Genomic DNA, 18,249 nt, shown 5'->3' with positions numbered 1-18,249 from the left:
GCTCTTAGAAAAGGCTAACCATGAAAAGTCCCCAGTTCTTTGACTTTGTTATCGACACTTGAGTTGACCTTCCTGAATGTATGGAAGGAAGGCTGTTGTTTTAACAAAATCAGTGGCATTTACCTCAGCGCTGACTGAGGCGCCTCACCTTGAGACGGCATACTTGAGGTTTTGAATGCCACTGCTTTGTTTTACTTTGGTTTGTGCAGGGTTTTTTTGTAGTGGTTGGCTTCCCTGAGAAAATAGCATCGCAGAACTACAAGGGCAGACTCAGTGACGGCAACGTCTGTACTCTTTAAGAATGCCTGTGGTAGATGCACCGCGACCTGCTTGCTATCCCCGAGTGAGCCCCTAGTCTGATAAGTTGCCTACCTCAAGTGAGGGATCCTAAAGACACAGAAACTTGGAAGGCGGACAAATAGTTGATCATGAAAAGAAAACCCATGATTTGGTGTTCCTAAGAGCCAAAATGTGTCACGGTGGTGCACACAAGACACACAGTTCCAGAGCTCCTTATGTCAGAAGGCTTTATGCGTCTATGTGAGGTTAGGTTTCTTTTCTTTTTTAGCCAAACTGTAATTTGTTTTGGTGTTTTTTTGTTTTTTTAATCAATCAGACTAATGCTGAATAAGGGCAAAGGGTTTGGGGATTTGAGTCCTCATTGCACAATACGTGTGGATTTAGACTTAGACATCATTTCTCCCCAGTCTGGCTGCCGCATCTATTCCCCAAGAATCAAATGTTAGGTGAATTAAGACTATAAAATTGTCCTTTTGTGTGAATGTGGATGCGTATGTTTTTTTGTCTAGTCAGTTTATGCCCTGCAATTGGCTGGTGACCAGTCGTTGCCTGTAATCCATCAGCTGGGAGAGGCTCCAAATAGCCGCAACCTCAATGACTTGGGGTGTTATACAAATATAATATGGATGAGGTGGGTAGAGTAGCCCAAAATTTTACTCAAGAGTAGTGTTACTTCAAAAAAGTAATATTCAAGAAAAAGTAAAAGTAGTCGTCCAAAAAAATGTACTGAAGTACAATGAAAAAGTATTCGGTGAAAAAACAAACACTCAAGTAATGAGTAACATTGTGAGTGACTGCTTACGATGATTGATTTTTTTTTTTTTTTTTTTTTTTTTTTTTTTTACAACAATTGTATTTCTTTCTCAGCACAAAATTATCCTTATGAACTGTTATTATTTTTACTGTACTATAACATATTACAAAAATACATAAAGCCAAAGATTTTTTTTTTTAATCATTGCATTACGGCAAGCGGAAAAAAAATACCGAAATGAAATAACACAGAAACGTCCAAAGAGCATGAGCGGACTCTAGTGGAGAAAACATATTTCCTATGATGAAATTAAAAGGATCATATCTATGGGTTTCCGTGGTCAATCGGGGCCAAATAAAAACTGGGAGAGAGGTTAAAATCAGCGCTTTCGACTCACATTGACAGCAGCGCTCTTTGTCAAATATTTAATTTTTTATGGTGCAGTAAAGACGCCACGTGGTTAAACAGGCCGGCATGATCATAGAACCGCAAGCTTGAGCCTGACTGGTATAATAGGGTCATGTGATTATTGTTGCTACATCTCATTGTTGAAACCCAATGTAGGCATCTCTGGCAAAAAAATAAGTAATATCTAATATGTGTAATAAAGAAGAAAATGTAATGACTTGTGTAGCCCAAAGTAGCGGGGTAGTGTTTCTTCTTCACAAATCTCCTCTAGTAAAAGTAAAAAGTATGGCTTCGTTAAACTACACCTGTACACACCTTGCGCAATTAAATTACCGGAATGAATGTAGCGCGTTACTACCCATCTCTGGTAATAACATATTTCAATACTATGTTGTCCCTTTGATGAGCTTGTTTTGTTTTCCATTCAGAATTGTCTTGTGTAAATGGTGTGAGTCATGGTGATGGAATTATTCAAGTTGGCTTCAGTTAGCATCATAATAAGTCAGAAAAACAAATACATTTAAAGTAGGATGCCTGATCCCTGGAATTGGAGTATCTGTAGTCAAGTCATGTTTAGTTGAGGTTATTTAGCTTGCATTGATTGGAGCACATTAGTAAAATCAATAGATTGTTTCAGTGAAGGAGTAATATGTGATCTATGGCCACAGGTCACGGACTATGCTTTCCGATTGTTATTTTCACAAGGTATCTAACCAAGATGTCAAGATCTCTGTTAATTTATGCTGGAGAATTTTGAAAAGTTTGTATGTACAGTAGGTGTATTTCCCCCAACTACAGTTCAGTTCCCTAAAAACAACCTATTTTGTAAATTCCTGATTTATCCATGGTGATACCAATGAAGGTTTCCAATGATGAAAATTTAAATATTTTAACTTTTAATGCATTTCTTCTCTCACATGCGTAGGAGTGGTCCTCCTGTTGAGTGTTAGCATGCTAGTGCCGAGGGAGGCAGCTGTCCAAACGTTCAGCCGGTTGGCCAGAAGGGTCTACAGCCTTTGTTGATGCTGAAGTGTTACATTGGCTGTCGGAACACACACTTTTGTTGTAAGACCGCCAACCATTTGGCACAGGAAGACGATCTCTGTCCATTACCCCTTTCACCACCCTGAGACACCTAATATTACCCATCAAACCTTTATTCTCTCCCTAAACCACTTGTGCGTTTCTTGATTCCGCTTTGCTGCTTTTGCCACCTCACATCTACCTATTGATTTTCTCTCCACAGCCGTATAGTTGATTATTTTCTCTCGATAATGCTGGCAGTGAGTGCTGCTTTGTAATTGTGTTCTCGAGTGGTGTGCTCCTATTAAACATTGAGGAATGAAGTATTTTCATGAAAATGCTGTCTGCCTTTCGGGCTGCTTAACATTACATCAGTCAGATTTGGGTGAGGAGCAACTGAAGAGTGGGAAGTGTATTAAGTCCACAGACAGTGCCATTATACAACAATAATACGTTAGCTTAGCTCATGTGCACAAAAATTCACTAGCCTACAATTCTCTGTTTGCCAAAAAAAACTATTGAAGTGATAAGGAGATTTCCTTCAGACTGTTCAATGTGTGTCAATTGTTCGCAGATTTTCACTATTCACCCTGTTTTTCTTGGAGGTTTTATGCCGGATGCCATTCCTGACGCATTTCTCACCATTAACAAGATATCTTGGGACTAACACCAGAAGTACAATAGCCTATGGCCCTTAAATGGGGGGTTTCTAGGTCATACAAGGAGAGAAATTTAAATTCTGTCAACTTTAATGTATAATGTAGTATAGGGTGACCAAACGTCCTGTTTTAACCGGACATGTCCACTTTTTACATCCTGTCCCGGGCGTCCGGCGGGGCTTTATAAATTCATGAAAATATCCGGTTTTCATCATTTTTTTACGGGACCAATTAGCTTGTTTTGAAATTGACCGACACTTTGCACAGAATACTACGGTACTGTGCTGCCTGTGACGTGTTTCCAGAGAGCTTGCTCAGTGGTTGGTTCTGCTGTGCTCAGTAACAGAGAAAACAGACGTAGGAGCAACGTTCCATCGTCCCCCAAAGTGCTCAAACAAACAAACTACTGCTGCAATGATTAATCGATTAACTAGTAATTAGTGTAGAAAAATGCTTCGAAACAAATTTTGCTGCTCCGAGGATTCGTATAAAGAGAGTGACGTTGTAATGGTTTGTTTTGAAAGTGTTGGGGTTTAGTTTTATTGATTTGGGTGGATACACTTCCCTTGAGTGGCAACAGTGAATATGTCATAACTCGCCGAACATGGCTGAATGTAGGTGCTCTCTTTTAAAACCAACATAAGGTATGTTTTTGTTTAAGCTAATATGTTTGTTTATGCATTCGTTATTTAGTTTAAAAAATATATTTAACTTTTTCTTGTGGGAATATGTGTTTGATTTGTTAAGAGCTTTGCAGGGGAAAAAAAAAAAAAAAAAACCTTAGCATTTTATAACATTTAAGAAAGCGGACTTTTGCCCCTCATTTATTTTTTAATACCATTTGAGGCTATGCTCAGATCCTTTAATTTTGTTTTAAATGCATTTATTACTCTTGTTAAATGAATTCTGCATAATTTGAAGAAACACTCAGGAATTTTATTTTGTATTCGCATTTAATGCTCTTTTGAAAGTGAAATCTTAGCAGGCCAAAATAAATGTTAATGCAGGCGAAAACACTCGTTTCTTTGTTTTACATCTCCTAAAATGTATCCTGCAACACATTCAATGTTAATAATCCGATTACTCGATTATTCGGACAAACTAGTTGATAGATTAATCGATTACCTAAATAATCGATAACTGCAGCCCTAAAACAAACAAACTAATAAAAACCCTAAAGACTATAGTGATGCTTTTGTTGTTGTTGTTGTTAAATTAGTTTAGTTGTGTGAGGCTACGGTTTGATTTACAATGTTTCACTGAAGAGAAAAGAGCTTTTTGTGAAAGCTGGATTTTCTACAGAAGAGGTATTATTTGACCTCATTTCAGGTTATTTATTGGTACAGTAAGAATCGAAAAGACAGCTATTACCGTACTGGCCCGAATATAAGACTGTGTTTTGTGCATTGAAATAACACTGAAAAAGAGGGGTCCTCTTATATTCGCGGTCTAGACATTATACCCATTCACGACGCTAGATGGCGCCAGACATCATTGAAGCGATATTCTGTCATGACAGATCTCAGCTACTCTCCCCATTCACGACGCTAGATGGCGCCAGATATCATTGAAGCGATGTTCTGTCATGACAGATCTCAGCTACTCTTTTAGGTTTAAACAGTTTGCATTATTTAATTGCAAAGTTTTTCCTTATTCAGATTTGTTTCAAGACTACAGTTACAGTTAGACTTCACTTTGATGGTTAATGCAGTTATTGCAATTTTGTTTTTTTATCACAATAGATTGGTTTATTAACATTTCAAAAACCAAAAGTCATTCATTTACGAATGTGATTGCACTTGAGTTTACATATTTAAATGTTCAGATATTAAGATTTGAATGAGGCAAAATAACATGCTTTTTCTCTCAAATATATTGTTATAATCATTTGTTTCGAATGTACTGTAATTATTTTCTGTATAAAAAAGAATTTGGTGTGCAAAAAGTCTTTTTTCAATCTTGATTCTTGAAAAAAGAGGGGGTCGTCTTCAGGGGTGAAAGTGGCTAGAATTTCTTGCCGGAACTCCCCGAAGGTCGCCTCGGAGCCAGAAATTTTCTTTTTTTTTTTTTTTTTGTATTTTTTTTCGATGATTCGCAAAATAAAAGTTAACAAAAACAGCAATAACCCCAACCTCCATCTCGTAATTTTTATTCTCCCTCATTTCCTCACATACTAAATGCCAAATCTCAATTTTAACTCCTTAAGAACATAGGTCATATATCAAAATTGAAGTTAATGTAAACATTCTTTTTTTTTTTTTTTAAATAATAAAGATATAAGTAACATACATTCAGGAAAAAAGTACAAATGACTTATGCAGAGTGAAAATTAATAAATTTTAAAGATAGTGCAAACATTGACTTTCTTTAAATCATCAGGAAATGAATAAGTAGCATAACATAAATGAACAAATATAAGTCCAAAGTGCACATTGACAGCTAAGATGTTCCGAACCTCCCTATCAAAGCAAATAAAACTATGATAAATAAGCCTCCTCAACTCTTTGGTTGCGCTTTAAGATTTGATCCATTTTATGTTGCATTGCCCTTATTTTGTCGCATCAATTCAACAAACTTTTTTTTTGCTGTTCCAGAAAGCATGCACATTTGAACCAATCAGAGCTAACCCTTTCTGCTGATCACATGTTAGTATGTCGGCCAATTGAACGGATAAATGAGTCCAGGCGTTTTGCTTTGCTGCGTGCATTCACACATTGATGTGACTCATCATCGCCAAACTCACATAACTGCAGCAGCTGGAGAAACCTCCATGCTGTCCGTGGAATAAAATCAAGAATAAATATTGGTGGAAACAGATTACGCTACGCAAACACTTTATTATGCTTGTTGTTAACAAATGTGTATGTAAATCTGATGTTGGTAGATTGTTTTCTTCTCGGAGCTGAAATGCATGAGTGGCAGCTTAGCATTTTTTTTTTTTTTTTTTTTACATAGCGTTTTGACAGTTGCTGTCATATTTTCGGAATCAAAGCACCGTTTACCGGAACAGCATTCCGTCCCTGAATCTTATATTGGAACTGCGATTTGGCCCTGAATCTTATACCGGAACTGCGTTCCTGACCGTTCTGGCCCACTTTCACCCCTGGTCGTCTTATAATCAGGGCTGTCTTATATTCGGATCAATACGTTATTTTGTTCAGGGATGATTCGCTAACACAGAAGAGGCTTTTATATATATATATTTTTTTTATCATAATTCCAGTTTTTTTACGTCATTATTGTTTTATTATTTTAGAAATAATAAAGCCTGTTGAGTAACCTCTGAGAATTTGAATATGTGTCTTTGGTTATTTATTATTTTGTTATGAAACTGGATTTTCTATCCAGACGGAGGAGGCACACTTTAAATATATTAAAGTGATAAGGCATCTTTGAGTGAACTTAGAGTATAATTTTGGTATCTCAATGCTGGGCCGAGTGTCCTCTTTTTTGGAAATCAAAATATGGTCATCCTATTATACAACATTTATATGTTAGCTAAGCTCATGTGCTAATCACTTAGCCTAAGAGCACAAAAATTCACCAGCCTACAATTCTCTATTTGCCCAAAAAACTATTGAACTGATAAGGAGACTTCTTTTAGACTGTCCAATGTGTGTCAAGTGTTTGCAAATTGTCACTATTCACCTTGTTTTTCTGGGACGTTTTATGCCGGATGTCATTCCTGACGCAATTCTCACCATTAACAATACAGCTTGGAACTAGCACCAGATGTACAATGGGCTGTGACCCCTAATGGAGGGTTTTAGGTCATACCAGGAGAGAAATTTAAATGTTGTCAACTTAACTACGTAGTATAAATGCAGCCTATTTGACATAAAGCATACGTACAGTACGCACGCAGGTGGTGTGTATCTTTGACTGTGATGATGTGTTCAATCAGTGCTCCGCTGTATGTGTTGGAAAGTCTCCCCACTAGTTATTTGTAAATGGATTCTGTTGATCCTTTGGCTTTTCTTTGGGGGAAAAAACACAGAAGAGCCAAAGCTGGATCCCCCCAGCTGACTGGCTGAATGAGTAAAGGTTCTTGGGATTGCGTCATGGTAACACAAAGCAGATAACAGTGTGGAGTATAAAAGAGGTTGAGGGATGACAAAGCTCTCCTCGTGAACCTCACTCCCATTTGTGACTGCAGCACAGCGTGATGACCCTATGAAAATACCAGCGCACCGTTTCTTCACGCTCCTTCTCCTCCTCCTCACACACCTTTCATCTCAGCACCAGCTAAACACCTTCAACCTCCTTGCCACCCCCTCACTGAACCCTGCGTGATTCAGTTTTTCATCCCCACCACTTGCAATGACCTACATGATGCAAAGAAACCTTCGGCAAAAAAACTTCATTGATTGAGACAGAGGATGGTGGTATTCCCAGATACACCTCCTCAGAAGATTAGGAGGCTCTCCTGAAACAAGTGGGTGAGTGCAGAAAAACCAAGTGTTCAGGTGGTGCATATTTGCCAAGTGGATGCAGCTGGTATGTGTTGTGTGTCAGAGAGAGATAAAGTAGCTTGGCAGGTAGTTGGAGTGTAGCGCTGACTGAGCCACTCTCACTTGGGAATTGATTCAGCCTGTTGAGAGAATGTGCAGCTTTCTCAGATGAACATAGGGAGGTGAGGTCGACCCGAGGAGTGGGTAGAAGTTACACACATGAAATTGAGAGACTTAGTATGACGTAAAAATGAAAATAAATAAATAATAAATATGTACCGTAATTTCCGGATTATAAGATGCTACTTTTTTCTTTTATTTTCAATCCTGTGGTTTATAGTCCAGCGCGGCTGGTTGTTAATTTATTTGGGTTAATAGGTAACACTTTATTTGACAGTAGCGTCATCAAACTGCTATAAGACTGTCATAATTATGACATGATTATGACACCGTCATGGGCATTAATCAATGCTTATGACAGATGTCATTAAGTATCATCCAAATTATGTCACCAACACTCCATTTATGTCCAGTTCGGATCTTTTACATCTATCACAAAATGACATCTGTTATAAGTAGGGTTGTTCCGATCATGTTTTTTTTGCTCCCGATCCGATCCCGATCGTTTTAGTTTGAGAATCTGCCGATCCCGATATTTCCCGATCCGATTGCTTTTATTTTGCTCCCGATTCAATTCCAATCATTCCCGATAATTTTTCCCGATCATATACATTTTGGCAATGCATTAAGAAAAAAATGAATAAAACTTGGACGAATATATACATTCAACATACAGTACATAAGTATTGTATTTGTTTATTATGACAATAAATCCTCAAGATGGCTTTTACATTATTAACATTCTTTCTGTCAGAGGGATCCACGGATAGAAAGACTTGACTTTTTATATTGTGACTAAATATTGCCATCTAGTGTATTTGTTGAGCTTTCAGTAAATGATACTGAAGGCCATGCCCAATGGATGATGGGAAGTGGAACCATGACAAGTGAAACCACGACTGTGCATAGTGCTACCAATTCATATATCTTCTCTGCGATGGGACATAATTCAAGGTGTTAAGAAAAAGATCAATTGTTACCTTGCTTCCTCACATTGCTTCCCATGATATAACTGTAGGGAGTGAAATTGTAAGGCTTTAGCCAAATAAAATAAGGCTCTAAAGGCTGCCAAAATTCACTCTACTCATTTTACGCTGCCTATCAGCTCTCTATATTGGCTAAACGGCGCCATTACAGATGGAGCGCGACAATGCGTGAATGGGTCATGCAGCGCATGCATTAATTGCGTTAAATATTTTAACGTGATACATTTTTTAAAAGTTAATTACCGCCGTCATTGGGACAAATTTGATAACCCTACCTTAAGCCTAAACTAAAGACTCTGGATAAGTGTAACATATTATGTCTGTAACGTTAAATACAATTAGAAAACGATGTAATTAAAATATACATATTAAGCAAAGGCATGGCCGATATTTTTTTGCCGCATCCAATACTTTGAAAATGACGTGATCCCGATAGATCGGGACATCTCTAGTTATAAGCATTCATTAATGCTGGCGGCGTCATGACATAATTATGATGGTCTTTTGACAGTTTTATGGCGCCACTGTCAAATAAACTGTTACCAAATACCAGAGCTAGCAATTAATGAAACAACTGGAAGAGTAACTGAAGAAATAATTTGCACAGAACATGAATTTTGATTGTTATTCACATTTGCAGCGCTGCAATGCGTGCTAGGAGGCATGTTGGATGAAAACAGTGTTGACAGCAGGTGGCAGCAGAGGTTGACTGTCTCCCCCAAAGGTGCAGTGATGGCCAAATGAAGCTTATTGAAGCAATGGAGCTTTGCATCCAATTGGTTCAAAGCTTTATGGTGGTTCATTTGGTCTTACGACATTCCTATGATGCCGCTGTCAAATAAATTGTGACCGGTTAATATCTTTTGGTTCAAATATCTTATAATACAGTAAGGACAGCTGCGGCTTATTGTCCAGTGAGGCTTATCTATGAACAAATGCTGTTTTCGTGTCAAATTTGGTGGGTGGCGGCCGAGAGTCAGGTGCGCCTTATATTTCAGAAATTACAGTAAATTAAATCTAGCCAATCCCCCTCCCCGCCAATTGGGGGCCACGTACATGTCTCCAGGCTTATAATACAACCAACCAGGTCACATCGACTCCCACACAACACACATAGCACTTCAGCCTGCGAGCTAATGATCTCACACTCACGCGCAAACACTGAAACACACACGCACAAACACGTCGCGTGAGTGTGAAGCCTGTTTATATCATGCGCCCTGTTGTTGCAAAGCTCTGTACTCAATTAGAGTTGACTACTTCAATATTATACTTTATAGCCCCCCCATCTGCTCCTACCAATTTCCAAATATTTCAAATAGTTAGGAGATGCTCGTTAATCTAGGATTTGTTAGGATTTAAAAACTGGTTATCTTGATTTACAAGTGCCCTAACTTCTCAGTTTTATGATGTGCCTTCCCTTGCGTGTTTATGTCCACTAGATTAATTGTAATACATAATGGGAATCACTATAGAAGTGTAGACAGCACCTATTAAGCAATGCATAATTCAATACATTTTAATGGTGATAAAGCAATACTAGGCCACATATTCTTTATCTTCTACAAAGAACGGCTATTACCGTATTGACCCGAATAAAAGACGGCCCTGATTCTAAGACGACCCCCTCTTTTTCAAGACTCAAGTTTGAAAAAAAGACTTTTTGAACGAAATAACAAACAAAACAAACAAAATAATTACAGTTCATCCGAAACAAATGATTATAACAATATATTTGAGAGAAAAAGCATGTTATTTTGCCTCATTGAAATCTTAATATCTGAACATTTAAATATGTAAACTAAAGTGCAATCACATTCGTTAATGAATGGCTTCTGGTTTTTGAAATGTAACTAAACCAATCTGTTTTGATAAAACAACAAAATTGCAATAACTGCATTAACCATCAAAGTGAAGTCTAACTGTAACTGTAGTCTTGAAACAAATCTTAATAAGGAAAAACATTGCAATAGAATAATACAAACTGGTTAAACTTGAGAGTAGCTGAGATCTGTCACGACAGCACATCTTTCAATGATATCTGGCGCCATCTAGCGTCGTGAATGGGGAGAGTAGCTGAGATCTGTCATGACAGAACATCGCTTCAATGATATCTGGTGCCATCAAGCGTGTGAATGGGTATAATCTCTACACCGCGAATATAAAACGACCCCCTCTTTTTCAGTCTTATTTCAATGCAAAAAAACACCGTCTTATATTCTGGCCAATACGGTATATCTGCAGCATTAAGATGCCGTCTGTTGAAGAAAAATGGCAAAATTGTTATAGGGATCCATGGATAGAAAGAGTTGTAGTTCTTAAACGTTATTATGAGTTTAAATGATTTGATTTTGAAACCACTCTTGATGTTTTCGTTTTCATACAATTTGTAAAATTAGTTTAGCTACTAGGTCACCATTGTTGTTGACGTTCCAGGGCGGTGACATCACATGGTTACGCTGCTGGGCTTCCAGCGTTTGACTCTTACAGCATAAACATTAGAGGTGTGCAAAATTTCCGATTCTTAGATTATTCGCGATTCGGCCGTGGAAGATTTGAGAACGATTCACAAACATCCAAATTCCGATTATTGAAATATGCCAAGTAAAGCGGAAGTACAACACACTCAGCGCGCCGCGCGGTCTTCGGGGCGCAACGAGGAAGAACGCAGCGAGAGTAGCTAAACACCATGCTTCTCATTACCCGGCCCCTCGGGTAATGCCAATGCTCAACTCACGGCTCTAGCTCAACTCATGCCACGAGATAAAAAAACACAACAACATACCTGACTGCTGCCGAAAAGCTGCTACAAAGTACGTCATCCACATAATGTAATGGTAGATATCATTTATATAGGACTAGATGCACCATGGATTCGGTAGCGTGAGCAGCACATCTACAAAAAGCTAGATGCGGCCGTTAGTAAACGGCCGCCATCTTAAAGCAGTACACTTCCATGCAAGGCTGTTGTAGCGAACCTTCCAATCAAACCTAATTAACTTTTTATCTAAAATACTCCTAAATCGGTAAAATATTGACTTGAATCTATCTTTAAAATAGTTTTAAAACTTTCACATGTCGAAAGTAGACAAAAGGGAAATTATGGAATAACGGGAGCAATTTTAACAACTTTAACAGTTGATTCACAACATTAAATTAATTGAATGTAGTTTAAAGCTGCTGTTACAGAATGGGGACTGGAGTTTTTTATTTACTGTTATTTTTGTATATTTGTTTACTGCTATATGTTAACTTGATACTGAAATAGTAGTTTGGTTTAGCCTGAGAGGATTTTTGAACAATTTTGGAACTAATGTACAAAACATTAAATTTAAAAAAAAAAAAAAAAAAAAAAGGGGGGGGGGTGCATCAATAATCGTTTTATAATCGAATCGGAGCCTCTGAATCGTAATCAAATCGTTAGGTGCCCAAAGATTCCCAGCTCTAATAAACATGTCATCTGTTTAACATTTTCAATTTAAACCCGAGAGGAACATTAATGAGCATGACAGCACTGTTGATATTTCACAAAACGAGCAGCAAAAGCTAAATGGACAGGAAAGACGGGATGAGATGAGACGAGATTAGGAAAAAAAAAAAAAACTGTGTCCTGCCAAAATGTGCTACACCAGCGTGTCTTAAAAGAGGTGAATTTGACACCCAAAGTACTACCGTGCGCTTTCAGCATGTTTTGTTTAGATGCACACAGACAGAAAATACTAAAGATGCCTTAATTGGAATTGCAATAACCCGGTAGTATTTGTCGAGTGTTAGTGACAGTTTAAGTCATCACCCCGAGGGTCCATAAAAAATGACGCCCTCCGTAGGTCAAAACATGTACTCAATGTTATAGATTTTTAAATGAATGGCAATATTTTATGTGTTTCTAATAACATATTCTAGTAAAAGAGAACAATTGTGGCTTATTAGAGCCTACAAGTCTTTACGTCTGAGGTTCCCTTTAAATCTCTTCAGATATGATTGTCATTACCATGTGCATTTAATTAAGAATTAAAAAAAAAAAAAACATTGCAAATATGTTTACTTTTAGTTAGGAGCTTCAAATAGAATGATGGGTAAGGGTTTAAAAAAAATTATATCTCAAGGCACCACTCTACATTTCGTAAGCGTAAAGGCAATATTTCTAATTTTAATACTCAACAGCTTGTACCTTACATTAAAAATATTGCACTTTACAAAAAATCTGATATTTCCCACCAATAACAAATGACACTTTCACAAATTGTTCTGCTGTGAAGAAATGACAGTAATGTGCATTAATAACAGTGTATACACCCATTCAAAGTCAGCCATCAACTAAAAAATTGTTATTTTCCATTCCATAACTCATGGGTTTCTCCTTCAACACTTTTCGTTTCATTTAATATCACATTTATTTAAACTGTCTCAGTTATGGCCTTTTGAAATCTGCTCATTGAGCAAAGGACCACTTAACCTTGGAACACTTTTCAATATTTTAAATTGACAAAAATGCTGAATCTTTTTAGCCTATTCATACATCTCTTTGAAAAAAAGTCTCTTTCATAAATGTAATAAAGAAAGCCTGCAATTTAATCAGACGTCCCGTCTTTTTCTGCTTGTTTAGTGACCAACTACAATAATGTGGTGGATGCTGGCACAGATTCAGACGATGAGGACAAGTTGCACATCGTGGAGGAGGAAGGCAGCCTGGCGGACGGGGCCGACTGCGACAGCACCCTACCAGACGATGAGCACCCCAGGGAGCACTGGGATCGAGGTGAGACCAGCTTTGTGCTTGTGGGCCACATTTTCACACGATCCTACCAGCCAGCCACACAACATGAAAATAGTCTGTCTACTTTACTCAACAATAGAAAATATTTGGTTTCCCGTGATTCATATTATATAATTATAAGTTCCCTCTAGTGGTCTGGGATATAATCATTGCCTGAAACAGTTCAGTGATATTTAACTTTAGGTTTACGTGTTACCTTTACTCAGATACATTTACTTGAGTAACTTTTTGAGAAAAATGTTCTTCTTAGAGTAGTTATACCACACAATACTTTTTACTTTTACTTGAGTAGATTTGTGAAGAAACACTACTCTTACTCCACTACTTTGGGCTACACTAGTGTCGTTACATTTACTCGTCTTTATTCTACATATTGAATTTATTTATGCCAGAGATGCTGACAGTGGCCGTTCCAGTTTCACCAATGAGACGTCAAAACAAATAACCACATAACATCATTATGCCAATCAGAGTTAACAATGATTTTTCTCCACTAGAGGGTACTCATGCCCTTTGGACGGATGATGTTTCATTTTGTTGTTCAGGTCTGAATTAGATGATTTTTGTGTCACCATTTTGGTCTAATATGGTCACGTAAAAGGTCATAATACAGTATAATAATAACCAGGATTGGGCATCGTTTGAAATTGAATGATTCCGGTTTCGATTCCGGTTCCATGTTTTGATCTAGGTTCCGAACGATCTCGATTCAGATTCTTTTAAGAGGCAGGGTCAAAAAAACAAAGGCATGGTCAAAAAATATATAGTTGAAAAATTCATATTAACGTCTTCTTCTAACTTGGCACTTAGGCTATATTCCATGAAGCCGGTCGTGCAGCCACCTTTGCATCATATAGTTGTGTTGCAAATGTTGCAATGAGCCAATGAGCTGACTGGTCTTTTTTTTTTTTTTTTTGGTAAAGTAAGCCAAACCTTTGAGCGCTGCCGCACCGTGTCCATGGTTTTAATCAAGGTGCAATGCAAAAATACGCGCTTCTTGTGGGGTTTTCGTGGTTTTCGGTGGAATTTTTTTTCCCGCTCGGCGGTCAGGGCATCGCAACATGGAATCGAAATTTAAAAATTCGAACGGTTCTTGGAGAACCGGAGTGTTAGAACCGGATCCCATCGATGCTTAATGCTAATAATAACAGTTCATATCTATGAATTTGTGCTGAGAAAAAAAAATTAACATGATTTAAAACAAACCAAACATTGTAAGCAGTTATTCACAATGTTACTCATTACTTGGGCATTCTTTTCAAGGAACAATTTTTTACTTGTAGTTGAATACATTTTTGGATAACTACTTTTACTTGAGTAATATTATTTAGAAGTAACGCTACTCTTACTTGAATAAATTTTTGGGCTACTCTACCAACCTCTGTTTATAAGGGATATAAAAAGCTTAAACACCTGTTCTCAAATGCCAAGTTCTAACAAATGAGACAATATACTAAATGGAAATGTGTTTCAATTTGATTTAAAAGGGGAGTCACACACACCTGCCCCAATAGACTTTACATGTTCTAATAGTTTTTTTTTATGACTGCAGCAGCCCAGTTTATGAATCTTAGAAGTGGTCTGCCTGCCTTTTTCTTTTGTTCAAAATTTCATTAAGATAATTGTTAAAAACCAAACAAAAAGTAGTATTTTCTGCCACCTGAGGCAAAAAAAAGTCATTGACTCGTGTATTTCTGCAACAGTACAAGGAAACGGGCACTATAAGCAGAGGTTTTTCAACTAAGACAGGAAGGCCAATATTAAACAAAGACAATGCCAACAGTGGAGAGACCTTCAACTACACAAAAAAGCCACACAAGCCAAGAACCATTGAAGAGGTTTATGACACTGGTGGGCATTGTAGTGCCGCTGTGAACTTTTTTTTACCTCGATTTACTTGACATGACGTCAGAAGCAGCCAGACCCAGAGGAAGGACAGATGTCACCCCCACAAATAACAATGATGTTGGTGTTTCAAGCTAGAAGGGAATAGAACAGAATATTCATCAGCATATAAATTGCTTCAGTAGATTTACATGATAAGTATAAACAGCACAAATGATTCATATATTTTGGTAAATTCAGGTTGACCTGAGTTGCTGACAAAAGAATTCTGAATTTAGTGTTTGAACTAAGATTAAATAAATAAATAAAAAGTTAATTTGTTAGATCTACGAAGCATTTACAAAGTTAGTAGCTTACCTTGGACCCGCTGCACATCCTGTTTGACATTTGGACAGATGTCTAAATACACCCTAGTATTTTTTTTTTTTTTTTAAATAGAGCACTTCGTTTTTTAAGGTGGGTCAAAAATCTATAAACAGATGATCTTCCAATATATATTGATAATAACTTGCTTACTTTGCTCTCTGTAGGAGAGTATTGAAGCTGATTGTGACATTCAATAATCCTCAGTAAATACTGGGGTGAGCTAGCTAAAATACTGGACTTCCTTGTTGTTTTTCTTTAGTCAAACAAAATAGCGCGCCCCCATTTAGTGGTCAACTGAGGAATTGCACTCAAAATAAAAGGACAAATTAGTAGCGGGCTAACCCCCAAAAACTCAGAGGATTTTTATTTTAAAAAATGGTTAAAAAGAGAAAAGTGCCATCCATCCATCCATCCATCCATTCTATCATTATCTACCGTTTAACCCTTTAACACCTGAGCCAATTTTGTCCGAATTTGCATGCCTTTGATGTTGCTTGTATATTTCAAAGAAAAAAATAGTTCACAATGGCCTGGTTGGATCCCTTTTTTTCAGGACACCATAACCTTCATGTCCAAACTGACCAATTATAATCAACATTTTGAACCCAAAAAAGATAACAACAAAAAAATCCCCAAATCTTTTGTCAAAAATTGTAATATTGATGTCCCATTGACAACCAAACATGCTCAACGAACCGTTTTGAAGCTTGATAATATTTGTTGAACTTGTTATGATAAACATTCAACAGAAAAAATTAAGACTGATTAGTTTTATATTTGACAATTCAATACAAACAGCAGGTATGGTCAGTGGCGTTTTTGGCCTGTACACATACTGTAGTCAAAACAGGTTGTATAGGCCTGCAGTAGACAAACAGTGCAAAAAAGTAAAAAATACACTCACCGGCCACTTTATTAGGTACACCTGTCCAACTGCTCGTTAACACTTAATTTCTAATCAGCCAATACCATGGCGGCAACTCAGTGCATTTAGGCATGTAGACATGGTTTAAGACAATCTCCTACAGTTCAAACCGAGCATCAATATGGGGAAGAAAGGTGATTTGAGTGACTTTGAACATGGCATTGTTGTTGGTGCCAGAAGGGCTGGTCTCAGTATTTCAGAAACTGCTGATCTACTTGGATTTTCACGCACAACCATCTCTAGGGTTTACAGAGAATGGTCCAAAAAAGAAAAAACATCCAGTGAGCGGCAGTTCTGTGGGCGGAAATGCCTTGTTGATGCCAGAGGTCAGAGGAGAATGGCTAGACTGGTTCGAGCTGGTACCAATTGAGCATCGTTGGAACGCCACATCCGACCTGAGTATTGTTGCTGACCATGTCCATCCCTTTATGACCACAATGTACCCAACTTCTGATGGCTACTTTCAGCAGGATAATGTGCCATGTCATAAAGCTGGAAACATCTCAGACTGGTTTCTTGAACATGACAATGAGTTCACTGTACTCAAATGGCCTCCACAGTCACCAGATCTCAATCCAATAGAGCATCTTTGGGATGTGGTGGAACGGGAGATTCGCATCATGGATGTGCAGCCGACATATCTGCACCAACTGTGTGATGCCATCATGTTAATATGGACCAAACTTTCTGAGGAATGCTTCCAGCACCTTGTTGAATCTATGCCATGAAGAATTGAGGCAGTTCTGAAGACAAAAGGGGGTCCAACCCATTACTAGCATGGTTTGCCTAATAAAGTGGCTGTTGAGTGTATATATAAATATAAATAAATATATATCATCCAACACAAAAACGGTTTGGAGGATATCTCTGCGAGGTTACGTATTGCACCCATCATCTTATCAAAAGTATGCAATCAAGCTTCTCCAACACACACATATATATACAAATTGAAAAGATAGTAAAAAAAAAAATCAAATATAACATTGAAAAAAATATTTTATGAAATATTGACAATAAACTAGTTCAGTTCAACTTTTTCAGGCTTGCCACTCGTTTTCCCCTTGAACAGAACACAGAGCTACGTCACACAGCCCACTCTTTCGTCGTGTGCGTTGTCATCCGAAGAAAATAACGACAAATCTGGCCCATCCTCTTTCTTGAGCTGATGAAATGCATTAGTGCATTAGGTTGCACTAAATTTCGTTTTCATTCATTTAATTTCAATACGTTTCCAAGTCGCTTGCTCAATCCAACTTGCCGTTGCTCGCTACCTCGCCTCCCTCTCCTTAGGGGGCGCCTCGTTCGGCTATTTATTAAAAATGTTCACATTACGTCCGTCCTTCTTGTCTGGGATATGTAGCCTTTCGTGGTGCTTTCGGTTATGAAAAAGGACAAGAAATGATGGAAATATGGACATAAACACATGGTTCATGCAGCATTTAAATGCTTATTTATGAGGGAAATAAAACTATAAAACTCAAATGACATTATCCCGTTTTACTTGGTCGATTGACTTCAAGTAAAAATGGGCATGGACGTCAACTTCCGCACTTTCAAATGAGACCAACCAGCGGCACGTGGGGGATGTAATTACAGCGTGATGGGGTTCAAAGATGATATGCGTAATTTTGATTC

General features: G+C 37.7%; 2 protein-coding genes across 4 annotated transcripts in view; one reads left to right on the top strand and one right to left on the bottom strand.

Moving 5' to 3' along the window:
- znf438 (zinc finger protein 438) overlaps positions 1 to 15,901 on the bottom strand; it is a 195,556-nt gene extending 179,655 nt beyond the window's left edge. Inside the window, exons 1-2 of the mRNA XM_057824604.1 lie at positions 15,681 to 15,901; positions 15,366 to 15,457 (exon numbers count right to left, since the gene is read on the bottom strand). The gene's annotated coding sequence lies outside the window, so the exon portion shown is untranslated. The remainder of the gene's footprint in view (positions 1 to 15,365; positions 15,458 to 15,680) is intronic.
- Positions 1 to 18,249, top strand: part of zeb1b (zinc finger E-box binding homeobox 1b) — a 116,779-nt gene that overhangs the window by 52,292 nt on the left and 46,238 nt on the right. For 2 of the 3 annotated variants that reach the window (XM_057824600.1, XM_057824602.1), the window contains exon 2: positions 13,308 to 13,460. In XM_057824600.1, the coding sequence (XP_057680583.1) occupies positions 13,308 to 13,460 (153 nt within the window). Of the gene's footprint in view, positions 1 to 7,017; positions 7,584 to 13,307; positions 13,461 to 18,249 lie in introns of those variants that run through there. The other variant, XM_057824601.1, reaches the window with a different exon arrangement.

This window comes from Corythoichthys intestinalis, chromosome 20, assembly GCF_030265065.1.
Source record: "Corythoichthys intestinalis isolate RoL2023-P3 chromosome 20, ASM3026506v1, whole genome shotgun sequence".
Taxonomy (NCBI): domain Eukaryota; kingdom Metazoa; phylum Chordata; class Actinopteri; order Syngnathiformes; family Syngnathidae; genus Corythoichthys; species Corythoichthys intestinalis.
The sequence above is the reverse complement of the archived record's forward strand: the minus strand, read 5'-3'. Positions and strand labels throughout refer to the sequence as shown.